This window comes from Streptopelia decaocto (genome assembly GCF_964273445.1).
Source record: "Streptopelia decaocto genome assembly, chromosome: 1".
NCBI lineage: Eukaryota > Metazoa > Chordata > Aves > Columbiformes > Columbidae > Streptopelia > Streptopelia decaocto.
The window spans coordinates 202,354,144-202,379,483 of NC_138663.1; the positions used below are offsets into that span (position 1 = coordinate 202,354,144).

At 37.8% G+C, this 25,340-nt stretch overlaps 1 protein-coding gene across 1 annotated transcript in view; it reads right to left on the bottom strand.

Annotated features, from left to right (window-relative positions):
* Nucleotides 1-2,416: 2,416 nt before the first annotated feature.
* The window catches only part of LOC309441862 (N-acetylated-alpha-linked acidic dipeptidase 2-like), a 33,503-nt gene continuing 10,579 nt past the window's right edge, over nucleotides 2,417-25,340 (bottom strand). Inside the window, exons 9-19 of the mRNA XM_082057037.1 lie at nucleotides 23,972-24,057; nucleotides 23,261-23,380; nucleotides 22,729-22,811; nucleotides 19,941-20,004; nucleotides 16,868-16,935; nucleotides 12,224-12,315; nucleotides 10,705-10,795; nucleotides 9,816-10,080; nucleotides 6,571-6,652; nucleotides 5,585-5,677; nucleotides 2,417-3,467 (exon numbers count right to left, since the gene is read on the bottom strand). Of these exons, the coding sequence (XP_081913163.1) occupies nucleotides 3,278-3,467; nucleotides 5,585-5,677; nucleotides 6,571-6,652; nucleotides 9,816-10,080; nucleotides 10,705-10,795; nucleotides 12,224-12,315; nucleotides 16,868-16,935; nucleotides 19,941-20,004; nucleotides 22,729-22,811; nucleotides 23,261-23,380; nucleotides 23,972-24,057 (1,234 nt within the window). The 3' untranslated portion in view covers nucleotides 2,417-3,277. The remainder of the gene's footprint in view (nucleotides 3,468-5,584; nucleotides 5,678-6,570; nucleotides 6,653-9,815; nucleotides 10,081-10,704; nucleotides 10,796-12,223; nucleotides 12,316-16,867; nucleotides 16,936-19,940; nucleotides 20,005-22,728; nucleotides 22,812-23,260; nucleotides 23,381-23,971; nucleotides 24,058-25,340) is intronic.

Here is a 25,340-nt window from a genome sequence, read left to right on the forward strand (position 1 = left end):
AGAGCTGCCTTGACAAATTATAACTGGCACAAACAAGTATAGAGTAATTCATGTGACACGGAGGTCTCAAACTATCATTTAGACTGTTCCTCTTGCTGACACTGATTAACAGAAGTAACTGCTTAATTTGCCTAAGAGCTGAACTCTAATAAACCGTAGCCTTCCAGCTAAGCTGCAGGGTTGAATGGTCTTGTGTTACTGGAGCTAATTTTAGTCTCGGTGGTGTAATGCAAACAGTCCTTTGCTTTTAAAAAGGCTGCTCACTAAATTCAGCTCCTACGGTTTCCTGTAGGGGCAATTTCTGTGTAGCTCAGTGAGGAACACAGTGATTTGGTTTGGCTGGGAAGAAAACGGAGTAGCAGAAGAAAAATTCTGTGTTTCATTTCATTAGTGTTGTCTTCTCTGCTTTGCCATAGGGAAGTCTGTGATGTTCATCATCATTCAGCTCTCCTGATGGCACTCTTAACTGTATGCTAAAATCCTGTGAATGAAAATAGGGGAATTTAAAGTAGGAGAGAGAAAAAACAGGCCATGCTGAGTATATCCTATTCCTACCAGCTGCAGCGAGGAGGTTCCTGACTGCTTTTGATGCTGTGTCAGCTGGCAGTTCCAGCTCTGCCTCCTTGAGGGTTTCTACAGTATTGCCTGGGAGGTGCAGAAAGTCTTCAGTGACTTTCAGACCCAGTCAGGATCTTCCAGAATCTCATCCTGCTGCTGTTTTCCATAGGAATAATGTGGGGTCACTGCAGTAGCTCTTCTCTTCACATGCTGCACATCACCTCTTACTCTCTGAATGACACCACCCCAGGAGAAACTATTTCTGCTCTCAAGCATTATTTTTTTCTCTTAAAGACCTGTGTTTGACATATTTCATCATTATTTTGGTTTAAACAGGAGAAAAAGCAACCTTTTAAAGCTATATTTATTCATTTTCATGGGCTTCAATCAAGTGCACATGAAGGAGGAAGCACGCTTTGCTAGGTATTTCCTATGTGGAAATTCCTTGTTTGCCTTATCCTGTCATGATCCTACAGCAGCGACCACTGACAGACCTGAAGCTGGCTGCTGTTCACAAGGAAAAGGTGCTAGTGGCTTTTTTTCTGCCATCTGGATATCCCAGCCCTTCCTTGGGGAACATTTAGTTACTGTCCATGGCAGTAAACATGAAGCTGTGATGGAGCAAGAAGAGCGGGAGATTCAGGAAATGGGAAGAAAAAGCGGTGCAGGGAGGTACCAGTCACTGTTCACATGGTGTCACATCCTTCAGCAACACCTTAAGCTATAGATGTGGAGATTAAGGGTCTGGAGAACCCTTCTTACGGAGACTGAGCTGGGTCTGTTCAGCCTGGAGAAGACTGAGAGGGGATCTTATAAATGCTTATAAATATCTCAAGGTTCGGTGTCAAGAGGATGGGACCAGACTCCTTTCAGTGGTGCCCAATGATAGGATGAGGGGCAACGGGCACAGACTGAAGCACAGGAGGTTCCGTATGAATATGAGGAGAAACTTCTTTACTTTGAGGTGCCAGAGCCCTGGAACAGGCTGCCCAGAGAGGGTGTGGAGTCTCCTTCTCTGGAGACATTCAAACCCACCTGGACACATTCCTGTGTGATCTGCTCTGGTGAACCTGCTTTAGTAGGTGGGTTGGACTGGATGATCTCCAAGAGGTCCCTTCCAACCCCAACCATTCTGTGATTCCGTGAGATGAACAACTCAATAACTGTAAGTGGGCTCAGTAAGGTAGAAGTAAAGAGAACAAATAAAATGTAGTTACTGTTCTGGTGTCCTCAGCATTGACTACTCACTTCTCTTGTGAACAGGCTAACAAGGTCAGTTAAGCATTATTTTGTCCAACAGAAGAGGCAAGGCATAGACTATGGGAGTGTAATTGCCTCCTCATGTGCCTAAAGCTTGGTTTGTGAAAAGCAATTTCAAAGTAAATTACGAGTACAACATTCATAGGTACCTTGTCCTTCATCTTTCAGAAGTGTACTGGAAGTGATGCCAATTAAAACCTTTCTTCTTGGTGGCATATTAACCCCCAAATGAACTTCCCAAAGGACTGAACTACAGTGATTTTTGGTTCCCTTTTCTGAATGCAAAACAACTCTTTCCGTAGCCTAGCAATTGTTATATCTTCTGTCCTGTTTTTCTAATTCTTTTTTTTAGTACCACATCTGTTCTAGTCTCCATAAAAAAAAAAATAGAAGATTTTACTCCCACAACCTGGTGCAATTTATGGTTGTGAGAAAAGCTGTAGTATATTTTTCATAAGAGAATAAATTGGTTAATATCAGCTGCCACAAACTGGAATGTGATTTAATAAAATTCTAGCAATTTTATTAGTTGGAAAGCATGTAGATGAGAAGTACATTTAAAGGACAAATGAAGCAAGAATTTATATATATATTTATTTATTTTTTTTACAAATTAAACAGTTTTGAATAATTACCCTTCTCATACATTTCAGTTTCTCTTTGAATATACATGCAGCTCCTGATGGGAAACTTTCTTCAGGTCTTATCTGAAGACAGAATAACATCAATAGTCAATAGTGACAACATCCTCTACCTCACCAGTTGGAAGAAGACTTCTTCATGAAAGAAAGGAACAAAAGCTGTCATGGGTTGGGACTAATGAAAGTACCAAAAGGAGCAGAGAGGTCATCTTTTGGTTGTCCCCACAATCTGTATATTCCAAAGTGCAAATAAAGGAGAGAGGTGCACAGTGTGCTTCAGAGGGATGGATAGTCACTCCTTGAGAAAACACTATTGGCTTTCTGCATATATTCAGCTATTTATTTGATTATTAAGAATGGCTAGTACTGTTTGGGCAATTAGCAGGAGGGACAGTATTTTATTTTTTTCAGGAAAAGAAAGCAAATCAGTACAATCAGCACTCACCAGTCCTACAGAATAGATTCTAAAATACAGAGAATGCCTTTTGTGTCTCATAAAAGCAATTATCAGAACAAGAAAAATATATGAAAATGCATGTGCTGAGCTGTGTTACAGGTTTTTTCTCATGGAATGTGTGCTGTTGATCACTGCTACAGACAAGATTTACCAGTAACATGGCAAATAACTGGTTTTGTAATTGTACATCCAAAATAATGAGTCCTCAAAATTGTCAGATCTTTCAGAAAATTCTCATTGGGAACTGATTCTTCCTTTTCCCCACCCCCAAATTTGCTTCTATCTAGAGCTGTTCTTTCATCAGTATCAGAGGAGTGGTAATTTCTAGCTCAGGAGTTCTTGGATGGATTTTGAAGTCATCCTATGCTACTTCTTCCAGTGTCCCCGCAGCTGCCTGCACAGTGAAGGCAGCGATGGAAATCTGCCTCTTGACTTCTTCCCAGGCTCTGTGCTGATCTGTTTTGCTTTCAATATCAAACATGGCATCATAGATCCCCGGGAAGGACTCTCCAGCGTACTTGTTGTGACTGCTTGGAGCAAAGATGACGTGTCTGGCGGGAGAGAAGAAAAACATGTAGATATGCTAAATAAAATAATCATGAACAGTGTGTATGTTTATTGTAGGGAACTGTATGTGTGTGTGGCAGTTGCACAATCCCCAGTGAAGCCTGGAACTTTCCATAGGGCAGTTGAGGGCTCTTTAGTATATTTTGTGCCCTACGGTGCCTGTCCCCACCTACACATCTCGGTTGTACACACCAGGTCTGCAATCATAGACTCTCCTCCTTAGAGTGACCATCTAAGGAACATTCCCCAGGGACTGAGACACCTTGCCAACCTGGTAAGTGATCTGGGTACCCTTCAGAGTCCTCCCTTTGTAACAGAATGAGATGTGCATTTTGAATCATCACTCTAGAGTTCTGGCATCTGAGCCCCTGAGTCTGAGTTGGTTGTGTAGTAATTGACCTCCTAACTAGTATCCAAACCTGTGTTGTATAATGTTATCAGAGTGCTGAATAATTTTGGATAAACTCTGTTTGTAGTTGGTTTTCTGCTAAACACTTCTGGTTAGAATAAAATCTGTTTGGAGCTTTTTGCCTGCTTAAATTGACTTTTGGGTGCCCCCGTGACAGTGTGCTACATAAAGCAACTATGAATCCTGTGAAGATCAGAATTTACTAAATCCACAGGAAATCTACCTGTACCTGTCTTTGAAAGGACAAGAGGAAGCAGCCCCAAGGGTGAAATCTATGGAAAACGGCACAGATTTGGGACAGGTAGCCTTCCCCTTGGGAAGAGATGGTTTGCTTGTCTAATTAAGAATCAAACCATGTTATTTTTTTTTGAAAATGGGAATTAAACAAGTCTGTTGAACTAATGTGGCAGTCTGGAACAGGGAATAAAGTTAGTTATGAATGTACAATGAGAAGAGGAATGGAAACCTCAGAAATAACTAAGCAGTTGAATGATGGTCCAGGGATCTGGGAAATCAATGTGAAAAGAGGGGATAAAAAAAATCTCTGGGAGAGTTCTTGAGCAAAGCATGAATTCTTCAGAGAAGAAGTGACCATATTGGAACAGAACTACACAAAAGTATTAATTTCATTTGTTGGTGGCCTTTTTCTCTCAATGAATAGCTGCAGATCTGCTTTTAAATTGATTTTGTTCACATGAAGCATCAAAGCACATTTGTAGCTCAGGAAATAGTCATCCCAAATCAAAATAAACACTGAAACTACATTAATAAATGCAAGCAAGTTAAAAAAAAAAAAGTCCAGACAGCTCTAAATGGTACGAAACACTCAACATGAAGAACTGACCACAACAACCACTTAATTCTTCCCAAAGTTTATCCTAGTAGGATGGAAGTGTGATTGTCAATTCTACCTGCCCGGAGGGCCTTCTGGCTTGGTGTGGAAGCTGTCAATCACTCAGTCAGGTATGCCCCGTCATTAGCAAAAGGGGGTTATTGAGAGTAAAGTGAGGTAGTCACACACCTGATACTGGAAGCCAGCTGCTTGTCAAGTGTTACTGATAAATGAACCGGGTTTCTATAAAAGGCATTGTGGTGCACTGAACATTGTGTTCAGGAATAGCTAATTAATGATTGAAGTTAATGGAGCATATATAAAAGCAGACAAAACCGGGGCAGATAGATCTCTGCAGCACAGTTCACGGGCCTTTATTTAACCTGTGCTCAAAAGTCGGTCTCCAGGCAATCTCTTCAAGACTTCTCTCCTCACCTGACCCTCACTACACCTGACCCTCACTACACATCTCTTTTCCTCCCCTTCTACCCTCATTTCTGCCTTCTTTCCACAGTTGATTCTGTACTCGATCCTCAGTTTGTACAGTTTTAAAAGAGCAAATGGTAGCAGAAGTGAAGTTCCACACCTGGAAATAAAAGTCTTAGAGTACAATTGCTAATAAAAACAGTGCCAGACCCAAGAACAGGAATTAAGCACCACAAGACTGGTACAGCCCAGGAGTTTTCCTTGGGGATTATAAACAAAGTCCGCTACTCACTGGGTTGTATCTACACCAATCGCTTTAGCTGTAATTCATAATGAGGCCTCTACAGCAATTCAACTGACCAGTCAGATAAGGTGGGGTTCACCTGCAGAACTATAGCGCCTTAGAATGCTGATGAAGAAACTTGTAGCCTCACCTGTAAAACTGCCTTCCTGGTAAGCCAAGAGGATCAATGAAAGCTCTTTCTATAAGCATCAGCTGATCATTCATGATCCGCACTGCAACTGGACTGCAAAAAACAGAGACAGACATTGCGCACAATGAGGAAACATGACTCCTCAGTTTCATTTAAACACTTTTCCTCTTGTTTGGACAGAAAAAATGACCAAGATTGTCTACAGTTTTCAAAAAGATGAGGGTTTGCAAATGGAGATATTTAATACGTTATATTAATGCAGTAGGATTTCTGTGCATAGAAACTCAACTACAAGATTTCACACTATACACAATAAAATGGGAGACTTTATAAGAGTGTCAGATACTTGCTTAGTATTAAACAGCATTGGAAAGATCTCACTTATCAGCAGGGAAAAGGAAGGCTGAGGTTTAGGTCAAGATGAAGACAGCTAGATTTTGGTGTCTACTCATAAGCTAAGTGTCCAAACTCTTCCCCTAATCTATACAGTAAAACAGAAAGGACAGGATTCAGTTGCCTAAACACAACTAGCTGGTATCATATCAGGTGCACAGGAGTCCCATAAGGCCCCCGGGTTTGTGAGCATCATAGGGATATCTTAGCTACACTGAAGCGTCATCCTGTCACCTTGAGGTGTGCTGAAAGTACCAAATCTGGCATCACCTGCAACATCTGCAATGTAGCTGTCTAAACACAGAGCACAGTCAAACCTTCACTACTACCTGCCTTTCCACGCATTACACTAATTTTAATGACAAGCTGATACTAGTAATAAGCTCTAGAGCTGTTGCTATTAATCACAGGAATTCATCTTAGCAGCTATTGCCTGTCTCTGAGTTCAAGGGGTCTATTCTACACTAATTAGAGAGACTCCTTGTATAGCTACTGGAAAGAAAGAACTGCCAACTTGGATACCTAAGGCAGATATACACATGTATCTAGATAGATAGGTAGATAAAGATACATATTTTTTTTTTCAGACTTACTCTTTCTTGTCAACTTGTTCAAGTCTCCTGTGAAATTCAGCAGCAGCCTTTGAGAAGTTCACCACAGCTGAAAAAAGAGGATCTACAAAATGAAGGACTTTGTGAACTTCAGGGCATCTGGTAATCCCAATATACATTTAAGCAGACCAGCGGGAGAAAAACTACATTTGTTTTGCTGATACAATTGCATTAATTTTGTTGTCTTTCCATAATTCATTGGTTTCCCTAGTGCAGACTTTAAAGAGCTCATTATGAGAAGTAATAGACAAAGACGTTGTGCAACAAGACCAACAATAAAGCAGAGCTCTTGATAAAGCTTTCATCAGTTGGCAAGGAAAAGACTGTTTGGCATTGCAGACAGAGAACTCTGCAGGTTCCTTTTAACAAAGGGATGCAGTAGGTCCAGGCCATGTGGAATAATTTAGCTGAAGCAGCAGCAGACCTTTCTTTCAATCACAATATTAGCTGTGTTGATTTTTCTGTGAAAGGGTCTATTTAGTGCAGACCTGGGAAAAGTATCAATTTATATAACTACTTTTTGTAGAATAAGTAAAAGGTGGATGTTACGAGGTGAAGAACTTCTGGCCTTACCAAAATTCAACTAATTTACAAAGAAGGAAGGTTTACAACTTGCACATTTTGCCCACAAGTTTCAGAAAACTTTAGATCATAGAATCATTTTTGTTGGAAAAGACTCTCAAGATCACCAAGTCCAACCATTAACCTGACACTGTCACTAAACCATGTCCCTAAGAACCTCATCTACATGTCTTTTAAACTGTGACTCAACCACTGCCCTGAGCAGCCTGTTCCAATGCCTGACAACCCTTTCTGTGAAGAACTTTTTCCTAATATCCAATCTGAGCCTCCCTTGGTGCAACTTGAGGCCATTTCCACTTGTCCTATCACTTGTTACTTGGAAGAAGAGACCAACCCCTCCATGCTACAACCTCCTTTCAGGCAGTTGTAGACAGTGATAAGGTCTCCCCTCAGCCTCCTGTTCTCCAGGATAAAAAGCCCCAGTTCTCTCGGCTGCTCCTCATCAGACTTGTGCTCCAGATAAACCGGAGTATCTTCTCAGGGCATAAGATTAGGTCATCACCTAAATCTCATCTTCTGCTGGCAATTATAGCCCTTCACTGTTTATAAATTTATTGCACTATTTTAATGTGATAGGCTTTCTGTAGATGATTTATGACACTATTTATTGTGAGAGGCTTTCTCTTCCTAGGACTCCTACTGAAAGCTGTTTCGCAGTCTTATTTGTTTTTCTATTTCAAGCAAACTTATTTATTCATCACCAGCCTACACTCCCCTATTCTTGTATTAACATTTTTGTTCCATTTACATAATTAGAGGCAGAGATTTTATGTATGGAACCTGTTTATGGACTGCAGAATAGACAGACCCATGCCACTTTCTGAGGGTGAGAATTTACGCCGTGTCCATAGTTATAAGTTTGCCAGAGGACAGAGTTCTGCTGTGCTGACATCATGGCTATATCATGGCAACAGATTATATTCCAGAAGCAGTAGGAGGGGATTTGAGAGAAAATAAGAAAGGTCATCTGAAAATATATAAGAGAATTGGTTCTTATGTTGCCTAACTGTTCAGTGCTTTCTGTGTTGCTTATTTTAGAAAATATCAAAAAATATTTTCTTCCCCTGCAAACCTTTGCTCCTGATAGCATATAACTACAAGCACATATTTAATGAAGAAAAATTTCCAGCCCTCATTGTTGCAGAGGAACAGCTGAAATGTGAATTCAAAGGCAAATAAAAACCTTAATCTATTATTTGAAAGGCAGTTATGTGATTTATTCAGGCTTAATGATCAAGGTTCTGACATTCAGTCTTGTCAGTAGGCAATCCTATGAAAGTGCTGACTGAAATGAATTTTAATTTTCACACTATTGTATAAACTTCCTATATATATTTTAATTCAGTATGGTGCAAAAAAATAAAAATTAAAAATTTTTGTTTTATTCAAGAAATAATTCAAAACTGATCAGACATCAGATAAGAGCCATGAAAAGACTGAAGAAAATGCTTTGCAAAAAACTAGTCAAAATGACACATCTATAAAGATATTAAGGAGAGGGTTAAGTCATATTTTGGGAAAAAATAAAAAAAAAAGAATCTCAGAACAAAAACAGATGCATTGGTCTAATCTGAAATGAGAAAGAAACTCAAGCAATGAAAATAAATGACTTCACGGAAATTTTGGTAGATGTTATAGCACTGCAAAAAAAAAAAAGGGTTTGATGTCTCCTTACAAGATATGCTACAAGAACATGTTGAAATAAATCCTTGTGCTACACAAAATCTCAGACAAGATGATCCATCACACAAGGCTTCCTCTGTCATGAGTGGCCTTTTTGCATCTTTTCAAAATTGAAGGAGCACAAAATATTAGAGACTGGAAGAAATGGTCTGTAATAGTCCACCTAAGCCATTATACGAAGGTTTAGAAGTCTTTTTTAGTTCTTCCCAAATGAGCATTTGATTTGAGCTACTTCTAAGGTTTTGCACAACCCAAAAGACTCCTGCATCTCCAAAAAGCTCATTTATGCCTCTAAACCGTGGGTCCACCAGATGGCAAGTGAGTTAGGACTGACTGAAGATCCTCCTTGGTACAGAGAGAGGGAGAGAAAGACTCTGACTGTGGAAGCTGTCCCAGCCTGGGGACCAGAGCACTCTGCTGCTTCACACCCGCTCTATATGCTTCATTGCAATGTGTTCAACTGCTCAATAAATTGATATATTTATGCAGAACTGTTAAGAGAACTGTTCCTGTTGTTTAAAAGTGGTAGCCAGGCACTGAGACCGACAGTGAGCAAGTTTTCCAGGGTTGGATGAGATCTTTGGCTGAGGAGGAGTGGGCACCTCTGTTTCTCAAGTTGCAGGCACTTGACACGAACATTTAACTTGTCTTCTTTTTTTAAGCGAGAAAGTGAGGAGCAGGCTGAGCTATCTCTTTGTTATACATTTGATTGTGCTCCCTGACTGCTCATAAGCACTGTAATAATGCCCACAATTAATAATAGGCATGAAAATTGTTGTAACTCTCTCATCTAGGCAATAATGTATTAAACCTGTGTTATATTTAGAAAAAAATTAGATGCTCTTTATTAAGATTGAAACACAAAAGTAAGGAATTCAGTTTCAGAGCTATAACAGATATAATGTGCCCATGCATAACTCTAATTAATACACTTCAGAAAGACTCTTGTGATTATTACTCACCAAATGATACTTTGTAATTTTTCAGCTGTTCTTCATGTTTCTTGGCCAATATATAAATTCTATTGCTGTATCCTTTTAAGGCTTCTCCATAATCTCTACAGTCGAATGGAATGACCTGGGAGTCTGCCAGTTCATAAACCAGTTTGCCTCGTAACTGGGCAATTGTTAGCTGTTTCTTGAAGGTGGGGTCATAAAATCTTTCCACTAACTCAAAGGTCTCATACACGGTGTGATAAACAGGATAATTGCTGAATTTGTCTGTTTTCTGAAACAGAGCAAGCAAATTTGTCAGTGCCCTGGATTCTACCTGCAGTTAAGGGACGTATTGATCACTTAATGACTATGATGTTTTGCACAGTTCCCAAATTAAAAAAGCTATTTGCTGCGAAACACAATTTACTGTCCTTCCATTTTTGTGTGTTCATTTTAGGAAACTAAAACAACCGAAATCCACAGACCGTTCCTTCTCCCTGTCCACCTAGACCTGCCTTCAGGTCCATTGTACAGAGATTGCCTCCACTGAAAGTGAGAACAGTGTGTGGCTTTGGATAGCAGAAATCCTCAATCATGGCCCCCTTTCATCTTGCATAGTCACTTCTGAACAAAATCAGAATGATTTGTATATTAAGGGGGTTACTAATAGTATGGTGGAATTAAATATATACCTCCAATCAGATTCTATAAATATCTTCAAGTGAACTTGACAGCCTATAGAATATACACATCACTGTAACATGTTCTAGTCTTCAAACATTTAGGTTTCTTGCTACATTTTTTTTTAAAGGCACTGATATACAAACCAGTCAATGATTTTATGAATTACAAATAAATGCTTTTAAAAGGTGACTGCTCAGCACTATCAAACTTCTTCAAGCGACCTGGAACTTACCCTGTTCTTGGTGTAACGGACTCTGCCTGACGCAATTCCCAGCCGCTGAAAGTAAGCTTCAAAATCACTGCCTGATCCCAGTTTGTTTATTCTACATGTGGAAAAGACAACATCTTAGTGAGAGCACTTACTTTATAGAATGGAATTAATTTATGCCATATGCAGATTTTTCAAAGAAATGGAGGCCAGTTCTTCTGGAAGGCACATCAGGGACATTAGTAAGATCAGAGACTGAGTGGTAAGGCTAAATTGCTCTAACATATTATTCCACCACACTAATTCAGTATTAAATACCGCTAGGAAGATCTTTTAATAGTAGCAATCCTGATCATGACAGTGACCACTTTTAAAAAAGAATGTATATGTTATGCACAAGAGCCGTATAATTGTATCAGACGTGTCTCTTCAGTCTTAAAACATCCATCATTTATTTCCAAACTAATATGAATTGGGCAGCAATATATGTAAAGACAGATGTGTTTATAGACTCAGCATATTCCACAGTAGAATCAAAGACTGATAAACAATTTCCATTGCAGAAGACACAATTAGTATTTGTTACTTACAAGCAAATATTGCCATCTGCTGGGTAGATGTAGCAAGACAGAGGAAAATAAAATGATAATAAAGACAGATGTAATACTCTAACTATTTTCAAACATTTATTTTAAGTTTTATATTACATTTTAGGTTTATATGTCTAGCCTGGTGAATAATTGGTGTTTCTTGACTAAAAAAGAAAAAAGCTTCCTCTGTTCCAGCTAAAGTTCTTCTCTTAGTATAAATTTCTGCAAGGAACTATTTGTAGCAACAGAGAAAGATCAGATTTGGTACCTTTTTCAAAAGGAAGAAATCTCAGAGATTCTGATGAATCTAGAAATTCATCAGATGCTGGAAGATGGGGTAATACATGCAAAATGGGGTAATACATGGCCAAATAACACAAAGGGGTAGTTTTGCCATGTTGTGAATAAGATTTAGCCCTATGAATTACAGGCCCAAGCAGCGTTTTGGAGTTTTAATACTTTAAAATATGAAGATTTAACACCTTCATATATAGCTTTGTAATGTATTACATTTACATCCACTACATAATCAAACAATATGTATCGTGAGAGCTTTTTAATTACCGCTCTAGGCAGTTTCTTTCAACTGAGCATTTGCTTACCCTAACAATTTTGATATTATCTCATCTAGCAGGGAGACTAAACTGTATATTGAATTCTTTCCCCACCCTGTTCTTTTTTGATTGCTTTCCAAATTGCATTTTTGCTAATAAAACGCCTTTTAAAGTGTGAGGTTCCATTTTACAGCAGACATAGATGTCAGCACCATTAAAAAAAGAAAAAGGCATAAAATTTTATTTTATGTTACTTTGAAAGATATTGCTAGAGAGTCACCTTGCACTAAAAAGTTTTGTATTGCTGTCATCAGTAGCACATCTTGAAAAATTCTGGAGAGTTGCCATGCTATGATATGATGAAAATATTTGGAAATAAAAAGCAGTCTAATAACTTACCTGGGATAGCTATTGTTTTCAATTGCAGGATCTTTCTCAAGCCAGCTCTCATAAAGAGACTTATTTTCATAACCCTCATCAGGGCTTAAAATCTGGAGAGGAAAATATTACAATCTCATTGGAAGTACCTCTAGCTCAATTTATTATCAAAGCAGACTTTTACAGCAATCTGCAGCATTCTTAATCAGCAACATTGCTGTATGCAGGGAAGTACACCTACACTATTTATATTTGTTACATACATTTATGGATCCCAGTCGTGAAAAGCATCTAACGGGCACTTGGAACCGACCACAGACTGTGGGGAAAGGAGATGAAAAACTCAAGGAGAACAGCTGGAGTTCACCCACTTCTGAGGGAAGAGGATCCCTGGGGATTTCTAGGGCTTCTTACTACCTTATTATAGCACTGTGTATGTACACACACAACAGTATATATATCACTATGGAGCTCCTCCAGCATCCAGGATGCCCTAGCTGCTTTCCTTTCAGCAGGAAAAGAGAGATGACAGCCCTAACCCTGTGGAGGTTTGCCTCATACAGCAGCAGCATTCTCTCAAGAGGCTGAGCCTGGAATTCAACTGCTTTTTGCTATAGGAAGGGTACAAAAGAATTGTGGTAGAAGGAAGGATCAAAAACAGTCATTAACTATATCACAGCAGTGCCAAGGGGACTCAACCGAGACTGGAGCACCGCTGTGCGAAACAATGAATGTACAACTGTAGGTCCCACCCTTGCCTTAAAAAGAAAATCCAAAAGCTATGTAACCTGGATGGAAAAGGTAAGTATTAGTATAGCTACCATACAGCTGGTAAAACTGTGAAAGTAAAACTATGAAAGCTTTAAGAAAACTTGTGGCAGAGGGAAAAATAAACCAAGACTCAGGCCCCAGTCTCCATCTACACTTATGCAATCTTTAATAGACATGGTCCTTTAAGTATAAGAATGGTTATGATGTGGAGAGGTTTGGGATTTTTTTTTTTTTTTTTTTTTTTTCCAAAATACAGAGGATAAATGTTCATGGCCAGATACAAGATTTTCGAGACTTAAATTCTGCATTGAAAAATACGCAGACTACAAACTGGAAATCCAAGGAGTTTTGACCTCTGAGATATGTCAGCAGCCGGCAGAAAAAATGACTTTGTGCAGTAACTGCTTGGCTGCTGTCATTTTCAGGGCACTTTGTTCAAGTTCTAGGGCTAAATTGAAAAAGGCACATTAATAAGAGCAAATTTAACTCTGACATATGGGAGTAAAAGCACTCCATACTCTGGCAGAGATGTTATTCTGACTGTTCTGTTTATATCAAAAACCATTGGCCAACCTTTTTGTACAACACCGAGAGCCCCGTGAAACACCATGTGCCCTTAGATCCACATCTAGAATCAGCATAAGCTTACTGCTACCACAAGGGAAGACGCAGTATTCTTTAAGTATAAATAAAAATAAGAAGTGATGAGCAGAACAGGGCAACTGGAGCTGACACTGGCTGGTGGTGACCCAATGTCTAAAGCCTGGCAATAGAGCAGGACCAAAAGAGACCGTCAATTGCTAAATGTCCCATCTATATGCTGAGGACCACACTTAAATGCAGAGCTCCTTGAAAGATGTGTACATGTGTACAATAGAATTTTTTGGTGAGAAGCAGCTCACTGAAAAACAAGAAGAGCAAAGAGATGTTGGGATGTTATATAGTTGGATGATGGACTCTTTAACATGAACAGAAGTAACTTTCTTATGGACACGCATAATCACCCACATCTGCACTAATGTTCTTTCACACACTTGGCTGTCCAAATGAAATTCAATCCCATGCAAAAGCCAAGTGCAAAGCATAGGGATCATTTCAGTCACATTTATGCTGTTGCCAAGAATTAAGCAGAACTCCTGAGGTGCACAGGACTTCTCACTTTTCCTGTTCAAGAAACTAACAACCAGGGTATGCAAAGGCTTAATGGGTTGAGGCTTTGATGTGTACATCTAGCTTCCCAGCGTCATCCAAAACCAAATGCATTGCAGTTAAAATAGCAAAACCTAGAATATAATCACTCTCCCTTAGTCTTTCTAGCCCTTAAAGAAATTCAGGTGTTATTTTATTAAGATTAGTGGAAAAGACACAACCAATTAGCAAAGGTAGAGATTGTAGTCTTTGGTTGTCTTATAAAAGGCTACCTAAATGGAAGTGAAGAAAAAAAAATTAATAAGATTCCTCCGAAAAACAGAGCTTCCCTGTTCTAGCTGTTGCTTTAGTTTGTCATCCTCTTTTGATAATCCAATTCACTGGAATTTTTAGAGACCTGGAGAATAAAGATGTTTGAACCCTTAAATGATTTTTATTCTATGATGCTAGAAGCAGTCAGCCAAGCTAAAGATGCGTCACATTTCTGTAGAGTCTATCAGTCATCTGAATACATGTTTCTATGCTAACAAAAAGTTATATTAGTCAGAAGTGGTCCATCAGCAAAAGTCTTTTGGTATCCCTGACTTGTCTCCAAGAGTGCATCAAAACATCTTTTTCCTTGGGAAAATTCCAACAATGTATATGAACAATCTTACAGAAAAGTTCAAAAGAGTTTAAATGTTCTAGAGAAAGGTTTCACAGCTTGTGATTTATGAATCACTGGAGGTCAATCATGGCACGTCATACTGTTAAATGAAAGATGGTTTGGAAATGAAAACTACAATGTTGAATCACTGTAAAATTGAACCACGATTTTATTTTTCAAAAAGACGAGAGGTAGTCCTGGGTTTAGCAGTGAAAAAAAGAGTAAAACATTCCTTTAGAAAAATATAGCAAGGACCACCTGAGATTTATTCAGCAAGACAGTGAAAAAAAAAAGAATACAAATGAAAAAAGGATGGCAGATGAAATTCTTAGGACAAGGACAATATGGTAAAACTGGGGAAAGCACTCTTCAAATCTGTACAGAAAGCAGAGAACAGCAGAGAATGAGAATGTTGTTGCAGAATCCCACTCTGTGGAATAACAGAAAAGAAAAAGTAGTCATGGGTTTTGTCTATAACAAGGCAAAAAGAAAAAAAAATCTAAGATGTTCCAACAATGGCTTTAAGGAGCTCCAGAAATATACTTTTCACTGACAACTTTCTACCATAAAATAATCGCCTTTACAACTTAAGCTACGAAGCTCTTCTAAGAGCTTTTTAGCAAGGGAACAGCATGGAATTATGGAATAGTTGTCATGCTTCTAGTGTTTATATTATGCATCTGCTGTTAAAAGCTTAAATAACACTGAACAGGAAAATTTTTTTAAAAATGCCAGTCTCAAGTACTTCGTATGATACTTTAATGGAAGATTTCTACTCAAACCCAGCAATAGTTCAATAGTTGACATAAGATCAAGAGTGAGGTGTTATTTTTAGCCTAGAACATTTTTTTAGTTTGTTTGTGTTTTGCAGAAAAAAATGGATCCCTTGGTAAGAGTCTTGCTGCAGACAGGAGGTAAATTATTTTATCCAGGGCCCTGCAGCACTAAGGACATAGAAATTTTTATAGGTGAAACACAATGTCCTCAGTGTGTGAAGAGTCACAGCTTACGTTTGAACAAGCACAGATTCTTCCCCAGCAAGGAAGAAAGAGGAAGGTAAAAAGAGCTGATAAGAAAATAAAATGTAGAAAATAAAAGAAAAACATGTTAATAGCATAAATAAACTGCCCCAGATTCAACCCATGGAAGTTCCAATGTTAAAAGAAAGTGTACTGCATTTGAAAATAAATGAAGATAAATGCATCTAATTGGATCTAATAGTTGGAGTCATCCTATCAAATTTCGTTACAGTACAGATTTTTACACTGGACCAAGTCACCTGGGTTCCCTTAATATCGGGGGAAAAAGTAGCTTGAGAGTTCTGTATGTACAAGAGTAGACAACCACATTTGGTCAAATGAATATCATCCTAAGGTACCTATTTCTACCTATTGCCTTTAAAGGGAGCCTTTGTTGCTTAAGTCAGACAGAGGTGTCTTCTATTAATGGAGATGACAGTGGCTCATGCTAGGTGTCTAATCTGGTTAACTCATCATATATGGTCAATGATGTTTCATGCTTTACCGGATTGCAATCTTTCAGTCTTACGATAATTCATCCTGAGAGGTGAAAGCAAAGAAGACATGATTAGACCACTTGTAATCATGCGAATCCATACATCTGGCCTATTACAAAACCCACTCAATACTTCAATATTTATCATAGTATTTCAGGGGCTCAGTGAGATATGAAGGAGTTTCAAGGGGAACAGATAGAGAGAAAATTATAGCTAGCCAATGTGAAATTGAACATGTTCTCTTTTGCACATGAAATGGAAATTGAAAATGTAATTCATTACCTTGAATGCTTATCATTTTAGAAAATTGATCTTACTCAACTGTTTTATTATTTTTACTATGTATTACAAATGACATTCCACTTATGTTCATGACACATTTCAGCCTTTCTAAGAATACTGAGGAACTTGAGAGCCTGGACTCTGTATCACTGATGGGATGTTTTGGTATTGATTTCAGTGGGATCAAGATGCTTCCAGAACACTGATAAGATAAATCCAATACTATTAATTATCCAATTTTATCCAATAAACTTGCAGTTTACATTCTTCACCACAAATCATAGACATTCTGTTTCTGTACCTCTTTTGTCAGATTATACACCAGTTTGTAGAGAAGAGGGGTGCAGTCAACTCTTAATGTGTAGTTACCTGAAAATGAAACAAAGACTAGGAAATTTTCCCTTCACATACCAATGGCATTATCTTCTTAATGGATTAAATCCTGCAGTCCTTTCTTAAACACGTTAACTCTAGGGCAAGAATTTAGGTCTTGCCTGGGAATATATACAGAAAGACTACTTTGTCACATTGCCTGAGCTACTGCTACTATATGACAATGATGTATTGGTTATAGTACATACACAGTCAAGTAATTAAGCATTCCAATAGTTCTAAACTATTCTCAACTAACCGTCATTAGCTACAAGCCCTTATCACTCATATGCCCCCTGAAGCTTGTATTAAACAGAAGGCAATAGTAACATCCTACTTTTTGTAGGATGCTAAATTTAAAGTTAGTGCCTTAAGGAGCTGTGTAGGAGGAAAGATACATTCCCTGCAAGACTTTTAAATAAGTCTTGCAACGTAGCTGCTTCCTCACTTATCACAAAGAGGACTTTTTCAATTTTTTTGCAGACTGTATCTGAAAGACAGGTCATCTTCTGAGTAAGCGACTTGCAAGACATTTGGGATTTTATATTTCAGAACTAAGTACCACCCAAATAGGAGGCAACAAAGATGCAGAGCATTGTTTTCATCTGTTGTCTCCTAAGCCTTCCCTTTTACCACCACACAATGGCTTCTGCATTTTACACCTGTTAGGTTTCCATACCACCTTCAGGCTATATTGAATCATAGAATAGTTTGGGTTGGAAGGGACCTTTACAGCTCACCCAGTCCCACCCCTGCCATGAGCAGGGACATCTTCACCCAGATCAGGTTGCTCAGAGCCCTGTCCAGCCTGGCCTGGGATGTCTCCAGGGATGGGGCATCCACCACCTCTCTGGGCAACCTGGGCCAGGGTTTCACCACCCTCACTGTAAAAACTTTCTTCCTCATGTCTGGCCTGAATCTCCCCTTCTTTAGTTTACAACCATCACCCCTTGTCCTGTTGTAACAGGCCCTGCTAAAAAGTCTGTCCCCATCTTTCTTATAGGCCCCTTTCAAGTACCGATATATTCAGCTAGGTAAGTATCTCATCCCAAAGTTGTCAGTTACAACAGCAAGAGCCCCATCGAAAAGAAGCTGTCAGCACTTCTGAGGCAAGCAGGAGTGTGAAGCATTGTTCTGCATGGACTACAGCCACCAGAACTCAGCCGGGCAAACAGATCTGCCCTCAAATACAGGGAACTACAAAGAGGCTAAGAGGGATGAGAAGGCTTTGACATAATATTAATAAAACATAAGCTTTCAGGTAACACTGTTGAGTTTGATACAGCTTTAGACCTTTGGATCATCCTTTGCACATTTTGTACTCACAAAATGACCAGACTGACAACTACAGAAAACACCACGATGATGGAAAAAATACTAGATAATGTTACCACTTCCAAGGAGAGTCTGTATTGGAGAACTAGCAATTAAAGTAAGAAAAGTGCTAAAAAGCATGACCCACTATTATTTTTTTAATTGCTGAAGGACAATGAATAAAAATAATCTGATGTCCAAAATGTGCCATAAGAAGTGCCATGGAGAATGTATGACGATAAACAAAGTAATAGGCAAAGTACGTGGATTCTATGGCTCTACAGAGGATTTCGATGGTCAGTCAGATGGAAGATGTTCCTGATACTTAAAACAGCACACTGAATCTTGTGTTCCTTTCCTTATTACGTATTCCTTTTCCAGTGGTTTTACTTTCACATTTTCTTTAATGCATAAAGCGAGAGACATGTTTGAATAATCAAGATTTGGAAGAAAATTGTTAAGGCAGCATGTTGGCTGCAAAACAACTGAAAAATACATGTTACAATCCATGCTGAGAATATGGAGCAGTTGTAAAGCTATTATTTCACTTGTGAGATGATCTAGCCGTGAAATTCTGCTCTGCTTTTTACACAGCATGTAGGCTGCATAATTGAAGGAACAGCTCTAACCCTCCCTACACCACAGATCCAACTGAGCATTTAGAAACTGGGTTTGGTTTTTCTTTCTTCCCATTCCTTTTGTGACAGACAAAACTTTCATCTGACAGGAATAAAAAGAGTCCTTAAATATGCCTGTTGATATCCATTTTGTTCATACACAGTAAGCCCAAATAAGTTGGGTTTAACATGGGAAAATGCCCTTAATAGCTAAGGTTATGATGCAGGACATCTTCACAGGGCTCTACTGATTATTATTTCAGCATAGGCAACAGTAAATGACATCCTTTTGTAATAAAGCTCAATATAATTTCAGCAGGATTTTGTGGTTTAGGTCATAATGTTGGACCCAACATTCAAAGTCCAGTTTCTAAGCAGCGCTCCTGTATGCCAGATTCTTCTCTGAATCTGAAGGGCATGGTAAATTAGATAATGGTGGATCAGTTTTTTGTGAAACACTCTTCAATGTGTGATTTTCTAGGAAAGCCCTGCCATAATACGTAAGTTACTCCCTGAATACTGATCCTGCTCATAGCAATGAGCAAAGGCAACCAAAATGGCCTAAAGCACAAAAAATGACTTCCCACAAAATGTAAGCCTAAGGTTTCGACACAAATTATCTTGAGATTGTAATAAATTATAACATCCTAATAAATTATAGTGTCCCAAAATATTATAATTACACAGAAAAAGGAGCTGGAGCCACAAACAGAAGTAGTAACAACCTTACATTAAAAGTATAATTGTAAATTAAAGCTAAGGCAGTTAAACCAGAGTTTAACATTCAGACAGCTCAGCTCATTAGCAAAAATACTGAACTCCTCCAGGGGCGACGTTCAGGACTCCAGACACATTGGCTGCAGCTCATGGATGGTGCTATTTGCAACAAGAAAGCAACATGAGAATATAAATTTTCCTTTCTCTTCACTCAATTCTCTATTTGCTACATTTATTCTGAACATCACATTATCCATATTAAGTTTGCCAGCTCTGGATGCAATAAATAATACATAATGAACTATTAAAATCAACGTATGTGAAGTAAAGCAAGTTTAAAAATAAAAGACACACCTTCTATGGAAGAATCTGTGTTGATGTAAGCAACTGCCCGTTCCTGAAGGACTCTGGCATTTTCCTGGGGTTGTAAAAGTGTAATTATTACTTTCATTTAATGACATTTAATCAAGAGCATGTTAAGGGTACTGCTTTTTACAGTATTACCTGTAAGAACCCTATCAGGATGAGTAGCACCAGGTACCTTACTAATTATGTTAATGTTTGAGCATGTGAAATTCACTCCTGCTTTCTGGGACTTAATTTGTTGTGGAAAACATCCACAAAATGTAGGTGCTGCCTGTTGCATCACACAGTTGCAAGACGGAGCATGAAAATTACCGAAGAGCATTTGAACAGGGTAAATTGAGGTTATACACGTGTTTTAACTGTGCATTTGCAGTGCATTTTGAACATGCAACATGTGACTGTAAGGTCAGCCAGGATTCTTCCATGCTTTCAATCCCTAGTTATTCATATGAGCTCCCAGCACAGAACTCAGTTTTAACACTGATAAACTGAGTATTGCTGTCATTTTTACACTCTTCAAAAAAGGAGCAATGAGTCAAAGCACTGACATTTCCTATTCAAATGAATCTGACTGTTTTGAGACAACCAAGCATTGTTTTCTTGCAAAATACACACAGAAACACATGCTTATTTTTTTTGCAAACTAGCAATTATGTTTGAAATTGATATTCTAATCAGTAAGTGGTATTTTGCTAAGTCTTGGCTTTGTGATAGATATTCTAATTAGGTTAGCAATTGTTACTTGATTCATTCAGTTTACAACCCAACTAATCATTTGTAAATCATATGAACTAAAAATTGGATCGGTAATTGATCACTTCATAAATAAACTGATATCTTTAAAACAAACATTAAGAGGAGGTTCTGCAAAAGAATTCAAAGGGAGGGAGCGGGCCTGTGCATGCATACACATGTATATATGCGAAAGCATATTTACGACATCAAGAAATTCCTTCATTTATGAGCAATGGAGCTTGTCTATGTAACAAAAGGATGTTGCCACAGTTTCAGAGTGTTTCTGTTACACAGAAAACAATGAACATAGTGGGTTAATTTTCCTCAAGATTTAATAGATGACAGATCTGGCAGCTGCAGAAAACATAAATGTAAGCTGTGAGGAATGTCTCTAGAGAAACTGAATCTAATTTAGGTGTCAAAGAGAAGGAATGCACACCATCAAGATAAATCAGGAAAACAATAATATGAAAACATTGAGGTTCTAATATGAATTGTGCTCATGGCTTTCTAATCTAGTACAGCTGCCGTTTTGTGAAATAACGGATGATAGATTACTAGATACTAAATTATTAAACAAAAACCACTACAGAGCAGCAGTAGGAATATGTGAACAAATCAAATATATAAAGAACTAACTTATTCACAGCTTGCTCAAGATAAGTTAATCATTTAAGTGTCATTGTTTCATATACCTTATAGTTAAAACAATTGTGTGTTTTTTCTTGACAGCAGTTAAATACATGCACAGATACACAGGGAAAGAAATCACAAAGTTTTATATACAGTATAATTACGTCACCAGTAGAGTACAGGTGGGATGAAACGTTAATGTCTGCCTTTTAAAATCTCTCTGTAAATGATGATAATTTAAATTATATTTTCTTCATGTGATGTCCCATATAGCATGAATAAGGTGCAGAGAGTCTGTACCAGCTGGAAACCAATTTATAGGAGAAAGAATTAGTGCAATCCAAAGGAACAGAAATCTCAGCTTTGTTAGAAGAAGAACGATGGAATCCCTTTAGTGTTTGGGAACATGCCTCTGGTTCTGTTCCCTCCTCTGACACGTGTCATTTTGCTATGTTATTTTGTGGTTTACTGAAATACATGCCAATAAACTAAAAGATTAAAATATTCTATTTTGCAGTTTTGAAAGCTCTATCTGCATACTTAAATATAACCTAGTAAAAATTCTAACAGAAGAGCGAGACAACACATTTCTGTTAAACCATTCAGTACTAATAAATTGACACAGTTCAGCAGAAATGTGTTTCTTCAAACAGTTTTCTGCCTGCTCTATTTCTAATTTGGTTTTTGGATTTTACAGACAAAGCAATGAAAACTCCGGTAAGACCTATATTTCTTGGGTGGGGGGTGGTGCTGAACAAATCCATTTACAGGGCTAAGAACTGACCATGCTCAGCGGGGAAAGGAAGAGAAAAACATTCAGAACCACATTTCTGAATTTCAAAACAACATTCTATCAGGTAGGAACGTAGTCAGGGACCACATTACCAACTTAATTGATTGTCCTGCCCCTGACGGTCTACAATAATGGAAGTTTCACAGGAATTTGGAACTATTCATTCAAAGAATACCCACCCTTTTATTTACCCAGAAGGATTAATTTCCATGCACAGGGCTTGGTGTGCTTATGGATCATAGGTATATGATCTGGACTTCAGCTTATAGAAACTAAGGAATTCCTCAAATATAAAGTTAGAAAATGAAGCAATTGAGGTCATATAAAATGCTAACATTCTGTTAAATGAAAGCATAGATTTCCACATAGAGACAACTGAGGGACACTAGCTTTGAATCAAAGTAGATATTTAAATCTTAGAAGAGTTAGTGTTGTAAGAAGTTAGGTAGGTAATTTGTATAAATATATGAGGGCCTCACAGCACATGAAGGAGTCTGTTGTGCTCCAATTTTACCTTGAAGCTATTGATTGCAGCCTAGGAATAGATACCTGGGTAATGCAGCTGCCTGCAACAGACTTTCAACCTTTGCTTTCTTTACACTATTTTTTATTTACCTCAGCCCATTCTGTAGAACCCAACAACCCAAATTCTTCTGCATCCCAGCTAGCAAAAATAATAGTTCGCTTCGGTCTCCAACCTGCAATCACAGAGTTAAACTTGAGAATTCAACTTAAAGTTAGAAAGTCTAGTGAAAAGTCATAGTTAATTGAAATAACTTTAAAAATATAGCACTTAATTGATATAGCAGTAAAAAAAAAAAAAAAAAAAAAAAGAAAAAAAAGATTCCTCTTTAAACTCCTTAGAGGAACGTATTATTGCAGAAGCATTTCTAGTTAATGCAATATTTTCATTGCACACAACTAAGAGGGTACTATTACACTGATGAGAGACACAAGGGAATAAACTCAGTCAACTAAGATGCAATGCTACCTATGCATCACTTCAATGAATTTGCATCTTTCGCAATGAGGAATACAACTTTCAGTAGAGGCAAAAAGTTAAAACAACTTCTTATGAGAACATTCAATAAAGTTCCTCAAAGCTGTCATTTTTCATATCTATCATTTTATGTCTGTAGTAAGTTACCTTCCATCTTCATTTTTCCAAAACTCCGTACAACTTCTTGCAGAACAGCTGCACCTGTAGTTGGATCGATACCACCAAATACCCAAGAGTCTCTATGACCTCCTAAAATAATATATCTGTCTGGAAACAAACACAAAATATCAAACCTTAATTAAAAATGCAGTTAGGTTGCTTATAGTTCCTCTGATTGCACAACTACTTGTGTCTAATGAAATATGAAGTTTTATACCCGTGTTAAAAATTTATGTTTAAGGTAATCTGCAGTCCTTCACTTACTCTACTGAAGTATGTAAATGAAGACAAGAAATATTTAACACATTATTTTTCCACTTAAAAATCTTCCATGCATATGGCTTGATGCTGAATATCAACACTGAGGTCCCAAATCATCACTAGTTTCTGTACTTTGCATTGTGTTAATTTTTGCAAAGGCAAAGTGTATGAATGATGTAAGGGGAAAACTACTGTAAAATGACAGGTGTTATAAAAAAATTCTCTGACTTCTGTCATTCTAGCATTCCTATTCAAATATATTATTGTAAATGACAATGAAAAATAGTGTAACGGGAGGGACAGGACAACTATTAAAGGTTTCTCAGATTCCATATCTTCTGATTATCTGAAAAACTTGAAGTTTCTTGCAACATGAGAACAATTTCACCAAACACAAAATAAAGAAGGAATTAAAATCCTCAAGCAGCTGATGCTCACCTGGTTCTACAGCTCCTCTGAGGATGCCAATGACGTTGTAAATTCGTGCTATTTTATTATTTGTATGAACATGCATTCTGACTTTTCTGAAATGAAAAACAATATGTAGTAACCATTTCTGAAAGAAAAGGCAATAAAAATGCAACAAAATAGCTTGTAAGCCAGAAAGTTCGTGCTTTTGTTCTGCTTTGTGCGTTCAGCACTGATCTAACCTGTCATGCTATACCACTGTCCCATTTTTTATCTCAGATTAACCTACTCACAGAAAGACGCCTTAGGAACAACCCTATGAAGTGGGTCAATCTATAAACTTTCAAACATTTACAGAATTTATTGAATTGTTATTTATGGGAGTCAATTGGATAATTGTGTATTAGAGGAGTAAACTGAAAAGCACATACAGTAGTTAAAAATACATTTACATTTCGATCAAAATTATAATTGTAGATATATATGTTCTTATAAAGAATACACTTTGGTTTTGTAGTACAATTCAGTGTAATAAGATAGAACTTGGAGAGAAAGTCATTAGAAACATTAATGCACGAATAAATTGAAATCTCTGTTTAGAACAGCAGATCTAAGTGAAAAAGATTTGTCAATCCTCCATCCTTCCCACACCCAGCAAAATCCACTTGTGAAATTTTATAAAATACAAAGCAATTCAGATATTAGGAGAGCTAAAAATAATGTACTATTCAGCCCCTCTTAACCTGTAGAAGAAAGCAAGCATCAAACAATGCTTTTTTGTGTGTCTGGCATAACACCAAGAGTTTCAGATTTGAAGTTATCTTTTCAGCAGCAAATCTGCATAGCTGTCAAAATCAAAACCCACTTCAGGACAGCTACTGGAGCTCTGCCCAGAAAATAACTGACACCAGTGCCTTGAGCATGCGTTTACTTGCACACTTTCCATGGGCAAGTGTCATTCTGCCTAGACTCAATGTTCATTTTGATATTGAGGCACTCTGAGGAAGAAGTATATGTAGAATTAGCCCATATTTACAAAAACTGTTACCCTATCAAGCAGGAAGATACTAAATAGTGTATTCAAAAATATTTCCTATGTATAAGTTTTCGGGGTGGATCATGTTGTTTCTTTTCTCACTGTTGCTCTTCAAGATATTCCGAACAGAATCTTAGTTACGTCAGATGTGTTTTCTTACTTATTTATGCCTACTTTATTCATTTTCAGCTAGTGGTAAAGCAGAGTAGAAAAGAATAATTATCAATTAAGTCTTTATAAAATTATATATTCAGACATACTCTTGTTTTCAGGAGTGATAATTTGTGATAATTATATTACACACTGTTCATTGTTCATTCACTATCAAACCTCATAGAATATCTCATGTAAACTGAAAGTATT